This window comes from Sitophilus oryzae, unplaced genomic scaffold (assembly GCF_002938485.1).
Source record: "Sitophilus oryzae breed Bouriz unplaced genomic scaffold, Soryzae_2.0 scaffold_1667_pilon_pilon, whole genome shotgun sequence".
NCBI lineage: Eukaryota > Metazoa > Arthropoda > Insecta > Coleoptera > Curculionidae > Sitophilus > Sitophilus oryzae.
The window spans coordinates 537,651-560,673 of NW_022146355.1; the positions used below are offsets into that span (position 1 = coordinate 537,651).

A 23,023-nucleotide genomic window follows, 5' to 3' on the forward strand; every position below is an offset into this window, starting at 1 on the left:
CCAAAATAGATCAAAATTTGCCCTAAACACATAAGAAATTTATTATATTTATTTTATAATAGAGAGAGTATAAAATTTTGAATACAACAATTTTTTCCTTGAATGGGAAATACGTATATTAAGAGTATATACGTATATTATAAATATATTTTGAAGGGTTGTATCGTATCCGTATTTTAAGAAAAGTACTTAAATGGCGATAAAATAGGACTGATTAGTAGAGCAACCAATTATTTAAGCCAAGTTATATTAGATGAATGTCATAAGTGTTTTAATAAGGCACGCTTTTAAATGTATCAAACCAGATAAATATTAATTTTGTGTAGTAAATAAAAGTGTAGAAGTTCCTAAATAGAATCATAAATTTTTATATTAGTTATGTGAATTAAACGACCATAATTAGGATATGTTCTGTGCCAAAAAGTAGAAAAAAATTGTTCTGAAAAGCAAAATATGATGGATCAGAAAAGTGAGGATAAAAGTAAACCCGCAGAAAATGGACTTGTATATACTGGTGATAAAGGTAACAAAGTATTTTCTATCGTCCTAATCATCACTATCATCATCAACCAGCCACTAAAGTCCACTGATGGACGTAGACCTCCCTGATTTGCTTCCATAACTCCCTATTTTGAGCAATTTGCATCCAGTTACTGTGGATACGTCTTATGCCATCTTTTGTTGGAGGACGGCCTCTGCTTCTGAATGCATCACGTTTTGGTCTCCATTCTATATCTATAAGTTTCTTTTTTTAATTTCACTCAAAATGAGTTATTTGGATCATAAATTAATGACCTAAATAAAAAATATTTTCTTGGTGTCTGTCTGTCTGTCTGTCCGTCTGTAACACGATAACTCAAAAACCGCTAAACCGATTTTAACCAAATTTGCCACAAAAATACTGTGGCATCCGAGAATCTGGCCATTAGTTTTTGGTGAGGGTGAGTGGTTGGTAAGGGGGTATGGGAGGGGGTTAAAAAATTAAAAAAATCGTAACTCCAAAATTACAGTAGCTAGCGAAACGCGGTTTTCAATTTAAGATTAGGAATAATATTTGCAACAAAAATTGTGAAAAGTGTTTTTATATAGTTGTATTTAAATATTTCATAGTTTTTTGTTTTGGTATTATGAAAAAAATTAATTTTAAAAATTTTGAGAAATAAGAGTTTCTTTTAATTTACTGAACTGAATAAGCAGAAAAATATTGCATACAATAATGGATTTCTTTTAAATTTTATTGTCGATGTATCTAAATCCATGTTGATAATTTTTTCCTATTTTTTAATTGTTAAATTCTTGTTAATTAGAAATTGGACCACACTGTATATATTGTTGTATTGTTTAAATAACAATACCGCTAATCTAATCAAAGGTTTCCAGAACAATATAATTATTCCTTATCATATGAAAATCTGAAGATCTACACACTTTATTTTAATCATTATTTATTTACATTTGGTATTAAAAAGTTCGTATTGTCTCGAAAATCATTTACTTGGTCCATACGCTTCATTATTTTTTAATGACGCTTACTGCCAGATTAACATAGATTTATCAGTAAGACGGAGAAACTAAATAAAACAAAGATGCATTCGACCTCTTTCAATATCTTATTTAAAGGGACCGAATACAAAGCGCATGCGTATGATGTATCGCTACAATTGATCGCTACAAAAATGCTGTGCTACAGGGGGCAGAGGGTACATTTTTTACAAAAGGCAACAATGCATTCGAGAAAAAAAAGTCTGACAACGTCATTGCCCTATTAAAGGTCCGAGGCTATGACGGCATTTATCAGCTGATGAAATCATCAAGATAAAATAAGTGCCGCATCTGTAACTTAATCTGTGACCTTACGAAGATTGAAAATGATTTTTAAATAGTGTAGTTAAAAATGTGAGAAAAAATATTTTTCTTGAAAACACAATTTCTACAATTAGTGTTATTTTTTTAGAAGTTTTATGTTAATTTTAAATAAATGATGTCTATGAAGCCGCTTTTTTATGATCATACGGTACTTTAGAGACACAATGAGCTACTAGTTTGGAAGCTTTTGATTTGCTTCACAATAATTTAATTATTTCGATCTCTAATTTAACTTTGTAAAAAAATCTATTATTTTTAATGTATTATAATTTACTAGCGTGTACCCGCGACTTCGTTCGCGTCGAATTAATCATTTGTAACATACAAACTGGATAAAAAATTTTATGTCTGCATGAGAAAAAACAATCCAGAAATGCCTCCTTACACCCCACAGTCAATCCGTTTACCAAAAATCAGCTTTAAACGTCAAGCAGTTTATGCAGAATCGTGGTTACTCAATGGTCATATTTTATGAAAAACCCTGTATAAATTTTTAAAAAATCTTACAATATGTAAAACAACAAAATAAAATATACGTGTTTAAGAGTTTTTCCGAAAAACTCACCGGTTTTTAAATAAAAAATATTCTAATATTTGAGGGGTGGTTTCGCCCCCTTAGAATTCGAGTTTCGAAAAATCACTTCTTATCGAACCTCTACAGTCTAAAGTCAATTCGTTTTCCAAAAATCAGCTTTTTACGTCAAGCGCTTTAAGCAGGGTCGTGATTAATCAATGCCCAGATTTTTCGAAACACCCTGTATCCATTTTTAAAAAATCTTAAAATATGTAAAACCAAAAACAAAATAAAATATACGTGTTTAAGCGTTTTTTCGGAAACTTGACCGTTTTTTAAATAAAAAATATTGTAATATTTGAGTGGTGGTTTCACCCCCTTGGAACTGGAATTTCGAAAAATCCCTTCTCATCGAACCTCTACACCCTAGAATCAACCTGTATGCCAAAATTGGGTTTCTTAAGTTGAGTTGTTTGAGCAGGATCGTGATTAATCAGTGAGACAGTCACTTAAGGATTTTATACAGGGTGATTCATGTAAGTCGGTCATGCTTTCGAGTAATGATAGGGGACGTCAAAATATTAATTTTGATATGTCACACTATGGGTCGGAAATGCCTCTTACGATACAGGGTGTTAAAGTTTTTGAAAAATTAAAGATATTCTTTAATAATTTCTTAACAGTTGAAGGTATCGTTATAAAATTTCATTATAGAAATCTACCTAACAGAGACACTTTAAATGTAAAAAGAAGAGGTATTAGTTTCAACCAGTGGCGTAGATGTGATACGCATTGGGTAAATTTTTCAAAAAAAAAATAATACGCCACTGAAAAATTTCGGAGTTTTTTATTTGCTCGGTTTATTTCCAAGAAAATGTCTCTTGCAACTTTCTCCTATCTAACATTTTGTCACAATTTAAAAACAAATAAATTTTTTAATGGCAATCTTAAATACAGCGAATTATTATAACTAGAGGGCAGAAACACATGTGCATTGTTAGCTCCCTTCATCTTGGGTAACTTTAGTACTTTTTACTATTAGCTCTAAATAAATTTTTAAAAAATTATAAATTTAAACTAGAATTTTTTTATTGTTAATAATAAAATTCTTAGTTTTAAGGTAGTTATAATGATTCGCATATTTAAGGTTCTCATTAAAAAAATATTTATTTTTAAATTGTGACAAAATGGTATTAGATAGAAGAAAGTTGCAAGAGACATTTTTTCTTGGAAATAAACCGAGCAAATAAAAAAACTCCGAAATTTTTATTTTTATCAGTGGCGTACTAATTTTTTTTTGAAAATATTTCCCGATGCGTATCAGAGCTACGCCACTGATTGAAACTAAAACCTCTTCTTTTTACATTTAAAGTGTCTCTGTTAGGCAGACTCCTATAATACAATTTTATACCGATACCTTCAACTGTTAAAAAACTATTAAAGAATATCTTTAATTTTTCAAAAACCTTAACACCTTGTATCTTGCGTAAGAAGCATTTCCGACCCATAGTGCTATATCATAATTAATATTTCGACGTCCCCTATCGTTCCTCGAAAGCATGACCGACTTACAGGAATCACCCTGTATATTAGTATACCAGTAGATTAAGCAAGTTACTTTGCCCTCTTATATAAACAATTGACTTATTATAACTTGTTTCCTCAAAATAGGTCCAAAATTTGGTGTGAGGTATACTCAAATAACAATTAGTGCCATTGGAACTGGCATCATGTACGCAACAACAATCACTTTTTCTACTCTATTAGTTGCAATGATTACAGAAGGATCTTCAACAAATCCTAATGTACCTGTAAGTATGCGTTATTATCGTTATTATGGTTATTAGCTATTAATGCTATATCACAATATCAAACACAAATACAACTTCATTATTTATTACATGGGATCCTGCATTCCCTTTGTATAAAATGTCATGTGTTATCATTTCCTGATATGTTTTACCATAGACATACTTCCAGAACATTCTATATAACACAAGCACTTTTAGGGTTCCGTAACCAAAGGGTAAAAACGGGAACCCTATTACTAACGGCCGTATTCATAGTCGAGCTCCAGCCGCCCGCCGAAAAGAAGCGCTCGCCGAAGATTTCTCCGGCGAGCGCTTCGATATCGGTAGAGAAAAAAAGCTCTTTCATAGTCGGCCGCCAGCACAGGCCGCCAGCGCACCGCTGCACAGTGCTTCGTCCCATGGACAAAAATCGAAAAAAAAGTTAAAATTTACTAATATCTGAATATGTAATTTTATACTTATAGCAATGTTGAACCATCCTGGTATATTATTTTTCATAAACACCGTTTTTTTGTTAGCAAATATTTTCACTAAAAATAAATTTTGCGATCATTATCTTATATCAATGAAAAGAATAACATTCATAGTAGTTCTGTATATGGAGTTAAACGTAAACGAGTTAGTACGTACTTAATTGAAAGCCACTATGGATATTGTTAAACAAGGTATGTACTTTAAATTTATTTCTAAACAAGTTCGTTATTGTTTAGTTTTTATTTATTTTTTAAAATGATTCTTAAATGGGTATAAAAATTTTACGTTTTCAAACTTCCAAAAAGGCATTTAAAAAAAAAACATATCAAAACATATCGTATTTATTGAATATTTTTGTTGTCATATTCATACACTTTTTAATTTTTGTATAGTTCACCTGCGTCTGCTTGCGACGAACTTTATTTTATAATACTTTTCAGATGGAGTAAAATTGACAAGCAATGCCGATCTGGTTAATACTTGGCTTGATCATAAGGACAAGAACTCAAAATTATTTGTATTTCAAAAAATGTGTTCTTTATTAGATATTGATGAACATTCCACTCAAATGAGACCATTTGTGCCTGAAAAAGCCCACTATTTTGGAGCGAAACGTCGCATAAAAAGTTTCCATCTTTCAATTTATTATAAAACCTCATACCCAAGAAAACGAAAAAATAATATATTGATATGGTCTATTAAAGAGGTAACTATTAACATCCGAACCCCTCATACCAACAAAAAGAACAGTAACAACGCGAAAAAGTAACATATTTGAAAATGATGTACAGAAATATCTTATATGTGCGGATATTTCATCTACCTGTGATTTGGATACTATAAATTTGGAAGATTCTGTCAGCAGTGATTCTTCTGAATCAGAGTAGTTACGATCTATGCATTTTGTTGTCCTAATGTAAATTTATAGTATCTTGTTTTTTTTTTAATTAAATATAACATTAATGTTTCTTTTTCATTAAAGAAAAACATTTTTATCTTATATTAGGCTTATATTGTAGGAATCATGTTCTAATGTTATTTCAATTTTTTTTTATCACAGGAATTTATTTAATACTTACACCGTTTTCATACTATAACTTATTATTTGCTTAGATGGAACACATCTCCAACATTATTATTATCTATAAGATTTTTTTTTCATAAACGTGGGACTAAGAACATCATCATTTAGTACAATGAGAGTACTCATCATTTGTGTCAAATAAACCTAGTTTGAATAAATTGCCTACAATAAAAGAGAAGTTTTACATTTTTGTCCTCTAGAGCCATATGTTCGAAGCACTGTGCGCTGACTGGCGAAAATGACGGAGCGTCGCCAACAAAATTTCACTTCGGGTGGAGGGTTTTAACAACAGGGAACATGTTTTCTTCCTTTTTCTACACAAAATCGGTTATACGAACTTTAACATTCTCTAAATATTTAAATATTAATAATTTAAATATTTTATTGATATTGGGTAATTTAAATATTTTATTGATGTGTCCATTATTTTGTTATAATTCGTTTTAAAGCAATGAATAATATCTTCGTAATCCTTCACTTATAGTAAAAATATTTACAATTTTTTATATACATATTTTTTTGGTTAGGTACATTTTTGGGCCATAATACAAAGGATATTAAGTTAATAATTTACATAATGGGGAATTCCATAGGTCCGTTCGGTTATTTGAAAGTTTTATGGATTCGTTTTTATTACGTTTATAAATTTTTATAGACCTTAACCTTAACCTATTGGTGCTGTGTTAAGGATTTTAAAATTATTTTTAGGGAAAATATGACCAGAGTAGAAGTAATTTATATTTTTAAAATGGCTCTATTTTTGTTTTGTGTAGATGACTGATGTTTTGTGAATTTGGTATATTTTTTCCAGTTTATGTAAATTACAAAGAGAATTAATGTAATAAACGTAAAAATAATAGGAAAAATAAAAATCATAAACATAACAAAAACAAACCGATAAAACATTTAAATGGTCAAATAGACGGACGGAATTCATATGCCTCAAATGTGATGAATAATGGCCTCAAAAATATGAATGTCATCGTTCTCGTTAATCGTCACAATATTATAAATATCCACAATTAATTCAGTTTGTTTGGTGATTCTTTCAACTAGAGAAATAAACCAGACTACACTGGCGGGCCGCCCGGAGATGGTAAGGACATGCTCCAGTCTCCGGCCGAAAATCACCGGATGGGGTTTAAACTGCGCAAGTGTTCTTCGCCTGGAGATCGACTATGAAACGGAAAAAAATGCTTATCCAACCGCCCGCCGCGCCGGCGAGTGAGCGGTTACTCTAAGTGTGCGAACACAGTGCAAGCAGGTTTGCCGCTTTCTGGTAGCCAGCGCCAATCTGGGTACCTATTCTTGACATCGTTCGCAACTTTGCGTATACGCATCACGTGTATTGTTATAAACAGGGTATCCCAGAAATAAGTGCAAGTATTTTAAAGGGTGGTAGATCTCGATAAAAGAAACATATTTTCTGTTTATCGTTTTTCAAATAAGTCCAAAATAACGGAGTTATTTTACTTTGAAAATTTCCAAAAAAAATGATTTTTTGCTCAAATTTTGAGAACCTTCTTCATGTGCCTTCTCCTCATCGGAGGTTGGCGACCATCAATTGGAATTCCTCCCTGTCTTGAGCCAAACGGATAATTGCACTTGCCTCTCCTATATTAAACCATGGCACTGGCGCAAATTCCGCATGCAGGAAAACCGTTTACGCCCGATGCCTCGTCGTCCTTCAATCTTTCCCTCAACGATCAGCTGTAGGAAACTATATTTGTTATTTCGAAAAATATGACCAAAATATGCTGCTTTTCGTCGTTTTATTGTAGTCAATAGTTCTTGGTCCTTACATATTCTTTCCAATACTTCGAGATTTGTTTGAGAACCACTGGATCTTTTCTGGATTTTCTTTCTTATAAATTTAATCTACTACCTATGTTGCCATATTATCAAGAAATTATTTTTTTAAATAAAAACTAAAAAAAATTGCAAAAAAATTCCAAAAATATTTTCAAAAAATTCCGAATTTTCAAAAAAAAATATTTAGAAAAAAACCTCATAGGCGTGTTTCTGGGGTTGAACTATACTACCAGTTAAGTTAAAATACTTGCACGTATTTCTGGGACACCCTGTATATGGTTACATAGTAGCGCCGCGCCGCGCCGCCTCGCGCTTATAACCTTGAAAAATTAAAGCGTGTTATCAAATCGGCTAGTTCACAGTGAAAGCAGGTAGGAGCCGTCAACCAGCGTTCATCGGCGTTCTCGCTTTTACCGGAACGAAAATTTATTTATTTCTGCTTTTGCAGGCGCCGACGGCGCACAGAGGGTATTAAGAACTAAAAGTTGGCCAAAATTATGTTTTATGATTTTTTTGCTTTTTTGCTAGTAATATTAATTATTAGAGGAGAGGGTGCTAATATGGAACCTCATTTTGTTTTTCCTACACAATATTTTTTCCTCTATTCTGAAACCCTTTCCACCGATCAAATAGGGCCATTCTGTGCAAAACCAAGCAATTGGATGAGGATGCTAGAACAAGAAAGTAATTTGTATATTATCGACGATATTTGAGCGAGGATGGGTGTTATAGGGTAAAGACTATTTTCTTTAAGAATCTATTTAAATCAATGTTTTTTTGGCAGTGGCAAATATTGGCAAGATTTTTGTACATATTCCAAAGCTGGAGACTTTAAGTATTGAACGGATACTAATTTCAATGCGGAATATTGCCGAATAGTCTTTTAAAAATACCTTATAAAAATGCCTCTGATTTTTTAAATATAAAACATTATAAAGAAATAGAATAGAAGGAAACGTTTCAAAAAAAAATATGGCATAAAACAGGACTTGCCAGCTGGCTCTGTATCCACCATGACAGTTATTATAAACAATTTGCAAAAAAAGCACTACAAACAATTCCACTATTTTATAATCTTAGAAATATTCAGAATACGCTCAAGATAATTCATACTTATAATTGAAATATATTATTTATTTGATAGTCAACTTACGACTTTAAAAAAACTAATAAACGTGCTTACATTTAGTATTTATAGATTTGTATTCAGTTAAGATAAAAAATGAAAATAAAAAAAATATCACTTTTGGCCAGGTTTATAGACCAAATACCCCTATGTGCGGCCCCGGCGCGGCGGGCGCGGCGTTTCAATATGGTTAGTTTAGGTTAGGTTGGTTAATCAGGTAAATTTCCTCTTAATTAGCTACTTCCGAACCCTGCTCGCATCTCCGAAAAAGCCATATAACAATACACGTGATGCATATACGCAAAGTTACACATCACGTGTATTGTTATATGGCTTTTTCGGAGATGCGAGATGTGAGCCATATTTGAAGATGCGAGTGATCAAGAATAGGTGCCCAGAGACGGCGCTGGCTGCCGGAAAGCAGAAACCTGCCTCCACTATGTTCGTACCCTAAATGACGGATGTGCGCACGCGTTACTCGGAGAACGCTCGACTCTGAAATAAGAGCGAAGAATTTCGGGAAAGCTCCCGCCAGCGGGCGGCTGGCTATCGACTATGAATACGGCCGTAAGGCTTCGCTGTCCGTCCGTCCGTCTGTCACAAAGGTCTATCTTATGAATTATAAATTTTTACAGATAACGTATATATGTTGTCGCTATAAGAACAAATACTAAAAACAGAATTAAATAAATGTTTATAAATAAAAAAGTACTTTCACTAAACATTATCTTTTAAGTTAGAATTTTACATAGAATCTTTCAAGTCCTCGGTGGCCGCGTGGTTAAAGCGTTAGGACTTTACGCTGCTATGACGTTGGAGCCGTAGTAAGGCAGGTTCGAATCCTAGTCAAGGCGAAATTTTTTTAATCGTTTTTTTTTTAATTTTTACATATTATTTAGTTTTGCTTTTTACATATTTATTATTAATTTTTAGTAATGTGTTTCTTCATTTTTTTTTAAATTACTTATACGCGCATTCAAAATTTTAGCTAAATCGGAAAAAACGTTTATAATAATATAGTGTCTAATGTATAGATAATGAATGGTAGGGAACCCTTCGTGCGCGAGTCCAACTCGCACTTGACCAATTTTTTATTTTCAGTATTACGATTATGGCAAACACATGTCCATGCTGTATACTTGTGGCCTGGCCACAAGTCTTGTTGTTCAGCTGTTTGCTGGTCATTTTGGAAAAGATGGACCCAAATGGTACATGGTCGGTACGTCTCTACTCAATGGTCTATCTTTGGGAGCAATACCATTTGCTGCCAAATGGGTGGGGATCGGAGGAGTTGTAGTATGCAAGTTGTTCCAAGGAGTGGCTCAGGGAGGTTTTGAACCATTGAGTACTTGTGTAGGTGGATTGTGGGTACCGACTGAAGAAAGAGCTCGTCTCAGTTTTATTGGAGTTGGATGTAAGCAAATAAAGAATTACACAAAACCATTGATAAAATTATTCAGAATTATTATTGCTATATAAAGTAAGACATACTCAATAATTTGCTGTTTTTCTTTCATATTGTGTATACAGGGTGGTCCGAACTGTAATCCGGAAACTTCGGCAGCATATTCTGCAGATAAAATTAAATAAAAAAGTGGCGTATACAGGGTCCGGCAATAGTGCGTCGGGCATCTGTAGCTCCTAGAATAAAAAACTTGAGAATTTTGTTTAAGTGCAAACCTAAAGTATGTACCAGGATGTATTTCAGGAAAATATTTTAACTTCTATAGGGTGGCTCAAAAAAGTGTGAGTGGACCTAGATGATTTTTTTTAAATGGAACACCCTGTATATTTTTGCAATTTTGGTTTTCGATCACTTTACAACCCTAAGATATGAATAAATACATTTCGATAGTTTCAGAGATATTAAAAATAAATCAAAAATATATATTTTCAGCCCTTCTTAAAAATTATTAAAAAGAAGAACTGTTCTGAATGAAAACTATATTAGGTATTTACTTTAGATAGTCTGTATTACTTTGCTATAAATATGAATATCGTAAATTATACAGGATGTTCAAAATTCTACGTTAAAACTTTCTAAAATATAAAATAATTTTTCTTCGTTTTTTAAATGGAAACACCCTGTATATTATTTTTTCAATAGACGGAGAATTAAAAATGAACATTTTTTTGTATTTACAGTATTTCAAAATTTTTAACGGTTTCGCAGATATTTGCGGTTTTATATTTCATATGGCATTTTCCACCAGTAAATTTTTATCAAAGCCACCTAATGATTTTTCTCTCGTATTTTACCATTGAAAGCGCCATATGAAATAATACTGCGTGTATCTGCGAAACCGTTAAGAATTTTGAAATTCTCTAAATACAAAAAATGTTCATTTTTAAACTCTCCATCTAATAAAAAAATAATATACAGGGTGTTCCATTTAAAAAAACGAAGAAAAATTATTTTATATTTTAGAAAGTTTGGCGTAGAATTTTGAACATCCTGTATAATTTACGATATTCATATTTATAGCAAAGTAAGTACAGACTATCTAAAGTAAATACCTAATATAGTTTTGATTTCAGAACAGTTCTTGTATTTTTAATAATTTTTTTAAGAAGGGCTGAAAAATATATATTTTTGATTTATTTTTTAATATCTCTGAAACTATCGAAATATATTTATTTATATCTTAGGTGTATGTAAAGTGATCTGAAAGGAATCCAAAAATGCAATAATATACAGGGTGTTCCATTTAAAAAAAATCATCCACGTCCACCCACACTTTTTTGAGCCACCCTATAGAAGTTAAAATATTTTCCTGAAATACATCCTGGTACATACTTTATGTTTGTACTAAAACAAAATTCTCAAATATTTTATTCTATGAGCTACAGATGCCCGACGCACTATTGCCGGTCCCTGTATGTATTTCTTAAAATACTTAGTTTCGGAGATACAGGGTGTAGAAGTTTCATTTTTATTTCGATTTTTTATAGTATTAGATAACCTATTCTCAAATTTCCCTATTATTGCTTCTATCGAGCGCATCCGACATCAGTCAAAATAAACAAAATATTTTTAACACAACGTAGATTCCTTTATTTCATTCAAACTGTTGTTATACAGTTGACCAAAGTATTACCTATTCAACTTCGTTGAACTACCCTGGGTTGTTATAATACAATTTATATACATTTAAGATATTGATTAAACAACTGTAACAGAAGCGTTAACTAATTTTAGGTGCTACAATGGCCGTTATGCTTGGATCTATACTGGCTGGACTAATATCCAAATCGTCCATGGGTTGGCCATGGGGTTTTTATATAATAGCAATCATTAATCTGGGCTATACTATAATATGGGCTTTATTTTTCCATAACACACCTGAGACTCATCCAAGAATCACCCCAGAAGAGAAGAAATATATTCAAGTGTCTTTAAGTCAACAACCTGGAAAGGTTAGTAAAAGTTTGTTTCAAAAAAATATTAAATAAATTATAAATAAAAAGAAACATATTTAATGGTATAGGCCGAAGTGAATTAGAATACCGGAACTCATTCTTTTGTCCAGACGATGGCGATAATGGCGCCGAGAGATAAAGACAGTGAGTGTCAACTTATTCCAATTGACTTCGGAAAAAATTATGGTATTTGATTTTTTTTTCTTTAAAAAAAATAAATGTTATGTATGGTGTTATGAATGGTGTATAAATGTTATGTATAAATAATATTGTTAAAGATTAAACTTTAATATGTACGTCAGTAATTATTATTGAATTGTTCTTCTAGAATATTCCAACTCCATGGAAGAAAATCATCCTCTCCAGACCAGTGTGGGCTATTATCATAGCATTGATTGGAACCACTTTTACCATGACTTATATGGGTTCCTATAAAGCACTATTTCTATCTGACATAATGAAATTTGATATAGCGGCGGTAAGTCTATTTAAATATTTTATTCGATATTGTTCTTGTGACATTAATAGAAACAAAACTAAACACAGAAGTCCAGCAAACTATAATATCACAGTCTTGTGCTCTACACTTCTTCTTAAGGTGCCATGCAGATTCCTGCGTAGGCGTTCATCTTTTTCTTCCTCATCAGATGGTTCTATTAACTACAGCGACTTGGAGTGCTTGGAACTCTTGTATACCTGTCCAATGACGAATATTTCTCAGCCAGGATAGCTTCTTTTGACCTATTCTCCTTTTGCCCCCCTCTATTTTACCCTGGAGAATCAGACGCCGAAAGTGATAGCGTTCTCCACGTAGTATGTGTCCCAAATAAGCTATTTTCCTCTTCTTGATGATTTCGGAGAGTTCACATTTTTCTATACCAGCTCTTCTGAGAATATCTTTATTCCTCACACGGTCGACCCAGGGCACTCTTAGCATTCGCCGTAGGATCCACATTTCGAAGGCTTCAATTCGGTTTATTGTTGCTACCTTCAGTGTCCATGCTTCCACGTCATATAACAAAACGGACCAGACATAGCACTTCACCATTCTGTATCTAAGGCCGAAGTTCAAGTTCCAATATGTGAGAAATCTTCGCAGTCTCAGAAAAATAGATCTTGCTTGTTTGATCCTGCATTTGATCTCCTGATCTGGATCCCACGTTTCGTTAACCATGCATCGCAAATATTACAATTGTGTGACCTGCTTGATGACTTGTCCATTTAAGTAAATTCTGGTGTTCGGAATATTGTTTCTGCTAACAGCGATAAATTTAGTGTTTGTAGTATTTATGTTTAAACCCAGTCTTTGTCTTTCATTGTTAACCTTATTTAGAAGGATTTGGAGATCATTTGCATTGATCAGTGCTTTACACTGATCTAGATTAAATTCTTAATGTTTGAAGATGTAAAGAAACCTAATTTTTTTAGCTAATGAAAACTAGAGCATTTGTTTTTTCTAGTTGTAATAGATAGAGCACCAACAAGGAATTTTAAAAAAGACAATATAAGCTTATAATAATTCAGTAAGAAATAAACAAAATAAACTATTTTATATTATATTTTAATATAAATATATTTATTCTATTTGACAGAATGGAATTGTACAAGCTATACCAACACTCTGTGCATGCATCAGTGGTATTTTCATTTCATTCCTAAGTGACCTAACTGTCAAACGACGATGGCTGTCTAGATTAAACGCCAGAAGATTCTTTCAGATACTTGGTAAGTTCTTCGTAATAAATTTGTTTAATAATTAAAAACCTTCCCCATTATATGCTCGTTGAATAATATACTATCATACATTCTCTAGGGTGTACTTTTTATGGACTGGGTCCAGTAATAATGTCTTTCATCCCAGCGGCATACAACAAATGGGCTGTAGTAGTCATGTCTGTTCAAGATGTATTTTTGATCGTGTTCATCATTGGCGGTAGTAACATCAACACATTCGAAATATCACCGGTTTTCGCTGGAGTAATCAATGGAATGGCTACCACTTGCGCCAATCTTGTTTCTCTACTAGCAACATACTTATACAAATGGGTTATTAATGATCCGGTTAGTATAATATAGGTATAGTAGTATAATTTAGTTTCTCCTAGTGTAATTTTAATACGTTTAATTGTGCTATGTTAGAAGAACAGGGCAATTAGAAGTAACGATTACTAAATAATACATTATTACAGAAATTAAAGAATACATTAACGTAATATTATCTTTTCTATTAGAGAAAAGCCTTTTGATAGATAATATTACTAGGTTCAGTTAAATTAAATCTCATAGAGAAAATAACTAGTAAGTATTACATGCCTGGCCTGTGTTGTACAGAATTTGGTACAGGGCTCGAATTCTGTAACTTAGGAAACGCTAAGCGGTTTTAGACGCTCAGCGTACATGACGTTAATTTTCGCTTAGCGCGCACGTAACTACCAATTTGAGTATTCTCAACTGACGCCCTTAGCTTGTATTGTAGACCTGTCAGTAAAAATTGAGAAATTTTCGATTTTGTGCGTTCTCTGGCTCTTTAGTGAAAACTACTCCTTCTTTTCTAAATTTCTCAATAAGTAATTGATAATTTACGATTACGACTTGGCAGTTATAAATATTGTTCAAAACATCGAAAATGCTGAGAAGAGTCTTCAACATTTCCCTCGTATAATAAGAATAATGACAGATCCATAGAAAAGTAGGTTTACATAATAACTCAACAATAGGTTATGAAATTCACGTAACATTGACATTTTTCATTTTTTTATCCACATTTGACTATTTAGATGCGCGACCTGAGAAATTGCGATGCTGCCAATATGTGCTCAACGGGTATTCAGAAATTAGTAGTCTACAGCACGAAAGACTAAGAACACTACAAAAAAAAACAAAAAAAAAATACGTAGATTTTAAAGTAACATTTTTTTTGTCTTTTAGGAAAATGTAGCAGAATGGAGGTTATCTTTTTGTATCACTGCCATCATTACCATAACTTCGGGACTAATATATGGCGTTATGGCTTCAGATAAAAGGCAGAATTGGGAAGGCAAAATAGAAGTGAATCCAAACGAAGCAAAGAGACATAGCATCACGAGTATCGAGCAGGCCATTACTAGAATGTAGTTTTTAGAGGGATATTTATTTAGGAATGTTTTTATTACTGTTTATATATTTTACATACCAACAGCCTAGTATTAGCCCTTACGGCTAATACTTTCCGAGATACAGCCGAGAGCTCTTCTTAGAGGGACACCCTGTATATCGAGTATTAAAAAATAATTTTAATACTTAATTTAATCAGAATTTTTTTCAATAAAATATATTTTTATAATGTAAAAAAAAACATCATTTATTTTTGATGATTTGTAATTATTATGTTTTGATTTCCTTTTTTTTAATTTTGTGTTTTTTTGGTCAATTTTATAAGAGGATGATTTATACATTAATACACCGGGTGTTTCTCAAAAGTGGTTCACCCCAATAACTTTGTTAATTTTTCAGATAATAAAACCAAATTTGGTATGTTAGTATATGACATAAATCGGGGTTGGTTGACATATTCAAATATTTTCCGTAGCTTCCTGTCTCACCGGAAATGACTACAACTTCTAATTTTTAAATGGTACCCTCAGTATTATTTCACTTCATTTCATAGAAAATCACATTCTGAATATGACATATCATATGTCAATTTTTGACATTTTCAATTAAAAAAATAGCATTTTAAATTTCAATCTAGTGCCATGGCTGTGTTAAAACCATTAATTTTTAATCAAGGAGCTTTGAAAAAATAAATTTAAAATACTATTTTTTTAATTGAACATGTCAAAAATTGATTTATATACGCTTTCTACATAGAAAATCATTAAATTATATATCAATGGGCTCTTTCACTATATTTTGGAATTAGCATAATTGAATAAAGCAATTAATTCTAGAATTTTCTGCTATCTCACTTTCGAGAAATTTGAAGTCGTTCTTAAGAAAATAAATAAAAACAAAAAAGCCCAGAATTTATTTTTAATACGTCACACCTGGCATGTTGAAAAGCGGCGACACGGCCGGGCCACTATGCTGACCCACCACCATCTCCAGACAAGGCCATTCAACCTTTTCCAATATGGCGGAGACAGAAGTGCTTTATTTGGCGCGTATTTTAAAACCTGTTTTATTTCCAAATATACATTTTTCACACAAATGTCGGGTTAGATTACGTAATATTTCACTAATTTTTTAATATACAGGGAGTCTACAGTTCTCCACATAAGTATGGAATTTTTTGTATTATTACTTTTATGAAAACATCAGTTAGTTACTTTTTATAAATAGGTCTGCTTTCTCAGAAAATCGGTAGTGTTAAAATATACAAAATTGAGGTAGCATATATAGGGTGTCATTTTTGGGGAATATAAAAGCAGAAACCTTGGGACCTCCACTATAATTCCCGTGACAATTGAAAGTGACGTGGAAAAGAGCATGTAAAAGGCATGCTACAATAAAATGTTAATACCTATCTTTTGATTATTGTAAGTAACCATTATAAAGTACTATGCAGACTGGCAGTAAAAGCTTTTTACTCATTTATAGGTGTAATATCTTGATAAATACTTCTAGTTCTTACCTTAAAATAATTAATAATAGAGGAGTACGACAAGCACAAAAGTTTGAAGTTTCCTATGTGGAATGTCTGGTTTTGATTTTTATTACACTGTTATTTTATCACAATTTTCTGATCACACCATGCACTGAACACTAAGAACTAAACAAACCTGTTGCAGAAGCACAACAAACTACAGATAATTAATTATTTCTCTTATGCAATCGGAATGAGAAACCACTACCGGCTTTTCAGGTTAAAGGTAAACAATTTAATAATGCGCTGCCTTCGCCGCCATATTTGCCTTGCCCATATCATGTTGATTCGCCTTGAGTTTAGGTGGTGCTGGTCAAATCAAATCGCAATGTTGCCAGTTGTTGGCTGGCGCACGAGCACGGTTCTGCAATGTTATTGGGAGTATTTTTCATACGTCAACAATGGCACTTTAAAATTATTTCAAATTAAAGCAATTTTGAGGGCCTATAAGAAAATTATTCAATGTCCTGGAACTATTTTTTTTTGGATAAATATACTGAAAATAGTCTTCTATTTCAGATTTTGTCCTTGAATTGGGTATTTTATTTTTTGTGAAAGAGCCTTTATTATTACTGCAATAATCGGTATATTTCGACAAAAAGCCTGTATACGAATATAGTTTATAATATTTCTAAGGGAGAATGCCGAAAATGTTGTAAGTATTACCTGAAAATATACATATATTTGATATCAAAGTTCTACTTACGTAATCAAGGGCGCAATATTTAAATTCATTGTCACCAACAATGGACATATTCAGCACCGGGCTGACTAACTGGAATTTAAATTTCCCGCTAAAGATTCAGGTGGTAGCTCTGCTGTAAAAAATGTCAAGTTGCCACATTTATTTCCTGACATTGTCGTTCGTTTTGACACTTGAGTTTTGTACTACGAGTCTGTGGTTTAAATGAATATTATTGTGATACTTTTAGCTTAAAAATATTTACTAGCAGACATTGCAGTCGAACATAGCTCTTTTTAGAACCTCTTTTAGTGCAAAATGTACAAGATAAAAAAGAAAATCTGTAAAAGTGGGCAACGCTGTGCCGGTCAAGCTTAGTCAAGTGACTAAGTTTATTTTATGTGAAATATATATATAACTACCATGGTACAAAGAATACAAGGTATGATATTGCGCAGGTTGGTCGCTACGCCACAGGATAATAGGCGCTATTGGTCAGCACGCTCCGCGCGCCATGCGCCAGTTCAAATCGTCAAGATATTGTAATAAACCTGTTTTTTTGTTTATATACCGTCATTGAATTATTGCTAAGCAAGTTACTGTAGAGCAGTGCGTAAAGAGTCAGGCTAGGAATCGAGAGACCGGAGTTCGAATCTGGGCCGGGACATAACTTTTTTATTTAATTTTTTAAATACTGTTGTATTCTATAGTTTATTTTTGTAGTATAAAAAAAGAACTATTTATTCTGTTATTTTTTAATCTCCGCTATTAATATACATTGATGGTTGGTACAATATCTCATTTAATATAAAATAATATTCTACTTTTTGAAATGTATCGTTCCCTAATTGTACCTAAAAGTAATATATTTTTACAGTGATATACTATATTGTAAACTATTTAATATTTCAGTCACTTAAAAAGTTAATTTGCATTGAATAATTGCCTACAATTAAAGGAAATTTGATCTATAATCTTTGATGGGCATATTCTGGGTATGCAAATACTTCCTCTAAATTTTGGGTTTCTTTCAACCGATTTATTATCAAAACCTGAAACATCTACATATAAAAAGAAGCACAGCTCACTAATTATAATAAACTTCACCTTTGGAATTACTTTCACTAATTATAATAAACTTCACCCTTGGAATTATTTTCACTAATTATAATAAACTACACCCTTGGAATTATTTTCACTAATTATAATAAATATCACCCTTGGAATTACTTCTATCACAATTACAATACATTCATCTGCATTGGCATTTTCTACTTTTCGATGGGAAACAATCAACTTCCCAACATTTTTTAAATTATGTAACAATTCCTCTTGTGGTTACTTTTCCATAGATATCCTCATCTCTGTCTTCATGTGAATTCAGAGACAATGGACATGAAAATGATTTACCGTAACCATCGCAAACTAAAAACCTAATAAACAATTTTATACCGAATATAGAAAAACATTAAGTATTCTTACCTGTTTATCGTCCAAATCCATGTTAATAGATAATTAATATTTTGGATTTTTGTCTGTTATTTTTAAATATATTTTTGGAACTGCTGGTTTTAGTAATTATTAAATTAAACGAACTAAAACGTCACAAAAAATAAACAATTCTTAACCATAACCCTAAAAAGTACAAAAAATGCAGATCACCTGTCAACTTTCTTTATTTTTTATTTATTCCTTATTTTCCTAGTGACGTCACAGGTGGTATGCGCGAACTGAACGAAATTGGAGCCGCTATCGATCATACCTTGTTTTCTTTGTACCATGTACCTACTCATAGTACACGTTGGTTGTTTAGCAGAGATCAAACTTCAAAATATCAAGAGGCAACTTTGATATCTATAGACAGTATCATTATTAATTTTTTTTAATAAAATAGAGTTTCCATGAGGAGTAATTAAATATAATCTAAAATAGTTTTTATTTTTTTCAAATTTTTAAGAAACTTATTGATTCGGTACTAAATCTAATCTAAAAAAGGAGATCGACAAACTTAAACTTTTAAGGATAGTCGTATTTTCTGAATAGCCTGGGTTAGTAAATCCTACGAACAGCATAGTAACATGAAGTATAATAAATAATGCTCTAATCCACAATTATATCATCTCGATCAATCGAGTAAGAAAGCAGAAGCAAAGCAATATTATACATGAGATGACTGAAAATTAATTCAATTCTGTCATATGTCTCATACCAATTAAACCAGATTATATAGAAAATGTGTCACCTATTATAATGATAGCGAAAAGGGGAAAGATAATGATTTAGATGAATATAGATTTTGTAAATACTCCTAATCCACACGAGTTTTTATTTAATTTTAAACAAGGTTAAATAATAATTTTAAGTACCGATGAATTTAGCGCCATCGTATAGTTAACTGTAAATAACATCATAAATATAAAAAATATATAGGTAGTATTTATTTTTAAAGGGTTACTATTTGCTTTTAATTTCATGTGGTTTACATCTACGAGCCCTAACAACTATATGTTGGGATAAGGTCATATTTTGGAATTATTGCCCTGGTTTTTCAAAATGACTGAAAAATATATGTTTAATTTTTTAAATATAAACATAGCCATATATCCTAAACAACTTGACAATATTTTTATGAATTTGTAAATCAATCCATATTTACATTAGCGGATTTTGTTCATAAAAGGACAAATTTGCTGACAACTAAATGTTGGGACAAGTATTTTTAAATAATTAATATCGTCATAGGCGGCTTTGCTATAAACGTCACAAATCTCGCAAACTGTTTACCTCAGCATTGACAGCTTGTAAGTCACTTGATACTTTGAGTAGTGAGATTTACTGTATGTAATTTTAATTTTTTTAATTTTCAATTTAGTTAATTTAATTCAAAGTAATGGTCCGTGGAAAAGCTACAAATCAAAAACTACGCGAAATTATAATTCGTCAATACAGTATGGGAAAAACAATTCGAAAAATTTCTGATGATTTAAGTATTCGAAAAACCACGATCTTTAAAGAATCGGGAAGGCCAAAAGTTGTATATCAGAGAGATTTACGAAATTGAGTAAAAATTTGCAAGTCTGCCAGAAGAAGTACTCTTCGCGAAGTAACAGTTAAATGGAATACTGTAACTGGTTTAAATATATCAGGAGAATGTTGCCGAAAATATATCCATAAATGCGGTCTGGGGTTTTACAAGGTAAACTTTATTTTGTGTGGATAATTAATTACCTGAAGATTATTGATACAAATTCTTTTTTAGACCAAAGAAAAACCGCTACTGACAGAAATTCAAAACAAAAATCGCTACAATTGGGCAAAATTTAAATTATCGTGGACACAAAATAATTGGCATAAGGTCATATTAAGCGATGAGTCTAAATTTGATATTTGCGTTGGAGATCATCGAAAACGAATAATACGAAATAAAGCATAAGCCTTTCATAAAGATTGCTTAAAGAGGGTTGTTAAATTTCTTAAGGGGATTATGGTTTGGGGTTGCACGTCAGCAAGAGGTTTGGGCAAATTAAATTTTATATATGGCACTATTGCATAGATGGCACCAATTTTATAGATGGCACCATCCTCAAGAATTTTTGATTTACGGACAAAACTGCAGGAAATTTGGGATAATTTTTCTCCTCAAATGTGCCAATCTTTGGTAAATACAATGCATTTAGAGTTCAGGAATTTGTTAAGGCGAAAGGTGATGTAACTCCGTATTAAACAAATTTCTTGTTGTGCTGTGCCAATATATAGTTGTCAGCAAATTTGGCTTAATTTTGTCAAAATAAACTATTATCAAAAGTGATTTGTTTGCAAAATTATAAAAATATAGTAAAATTGTCTAGATCATATATTGTAATGCTTGAATTTAGAACAATAAACAAAATAAATTGAGTCGTTTTAACAAATTATTATTTTTATTGCAAAAAAAGACCTTGTCCCAACATATAGTTGTTAGGGCTCATATGTCAAATTTAGCTGCCCTACAAATATACACTATTCGTATGTGTATAGGATTATTTGATGGTCTATGTGTTCATATCAAATAAACTTTTAGTCACGTGACTACAAATATGATAAATATGTAAACACTTTTATTAGTTTGATCAACAAAACTCACCTTCTTGACAGCACTTAAGGGTAGGGTTGCCAACTTTCAAAGAGGACGAGAGGGTAAAAAAGAGGCACATGCGAAACATTTTTTGAAACCTCGCTCAAATGTCTAGAATTTACCAAAAAGTTATGTCATAGTTTAACATGTTTATCACGTCCACCAAATGTTTTTTGCACCTAAATATTTCTTCATAGTATTCTTCTCTGTATATACGGGTGGGGGGGGGTTAACGAATGGAATGGGAGTAGCAAATGTAGCGAAAGACACAGATTAACAATTTTTTAAAGCATTGTGGCGATAGACGAATATTTTTTAGATTTTGAGTTTGGTATGTAGAGGACTTTTGTGAAAAGAAGACTTTTGGTGAAAAGGAATGGTTGGTAAAAAGAGGACTTTTTCAATATTTGAGAGAAAAGAGGACAGTGAGATCAAAAAGAGGAATGTCCTCTGGAACAGATGACGGTTGGCAACCCTACTTAAGGGACATATCGAGAAAACAATTTTTACTACAAATATTTTAATATTTACAGAGGTAAACATTGACAAACAAGCCCTATTTCACATTCAAACAAAATAATGCATATCTTTTGAATATAAATGTATTATATAAATATTTTTGATCATCAACATTCCTCTGCCTTATATCTGTTTAATCGATGCTTATCTAAGATATATTTTTATAATATTGTCGAGTTGTACTTTCTACATTTTGATCAATGAATCTTCTTTTTTATCAATGAACAAAGCCTCAATAAAATATAAACATATCGATTCAATGATTTGCAACAATAAATTAAAAACTGCAGAATCATATGCCATTCATGATACCTCGTAGTGATAACGGAAAACTCGTGCCATAAGCAATGTCATTGTTTTGAAAAAATTGAACAATTCCCGACTAGCACGCACTTGTTCAGGGTAATACTTTTAATATAACCTGTTGACAAGCAGTACAGGGTTTTTAGAAATGCTAAATGCGAAACACGCAGGCTTACCTATTAGAGGTAGTGAAATTTGTAAAATAGAGCTTGTAAGGTTTTACCTGAACAGACAAAGAGTGAAATAAAAATTTACTTTAGAAGTAGAAAGAGGTAATCGTTTGCCATTTCTTGATGTTTTAGTGTCAAAGTTTCAAAATAAACTAATTTTAGATGTTTACAGAAAACCCACAAACACAGATAGATACTTAAATTTCACATCTAATCACAGTATAAGTGTAAAAAAAGGTGTTATAAAAAGTTTATATGATAGGGCAAAAATAATATGTACAGACGACATTTTACTAAATTATCTCTATTTAACCACTAAACCACATAAAAAATACATTAACCAAAAACGACTATCCACCATATTTTATTGACAAAACATTAAACGAAAAACAAACCCCAAATCATAGACACAATGATAACAATACACAATATATACAACTTACAATTCCATACATACGAGGCGTTTCGGAAAAAATAAGAAGGATAGGAAAACAATATAACATA

The 23,023-nt window shown here is 31.8% G+C and overlaps 1 protein-coding gene across 1 annotated transcript; it reads left to right on the forward strand.

Annotated features, from left to right (window-relative positions):
• Positions 1 to 246: 246 nt before the first annotated feature.
• Positions 247 to 15,399, forward strand: LOC115880948 (sialin-like). Its single transcript, XM_030898286.1, has 8 exons — positions 247 to 523; positions 4,052 to 4,191; positions 9,789 to 10,101; positions 11,887 to 12,104; positions 12,436 to 12,585; positions 13,700 to 13,832; positions 13,921 to 14,168; positions 15,036 to 15,399. The coding sequence occupies exons 1-8, from the start codon at positions 454 to 456 to the stop codon at positions 15,219 to 15,221; spliced, it is 1,458 nt and encodes a 485-aa protein (XP_030754146.1). The 5' UTR covers positions 247 to 453; the 3' UTR covers positions 15,222 to 15,399.
• Positions 15,400 to 23,023: the final 7,624 nt, after the last annotated feature.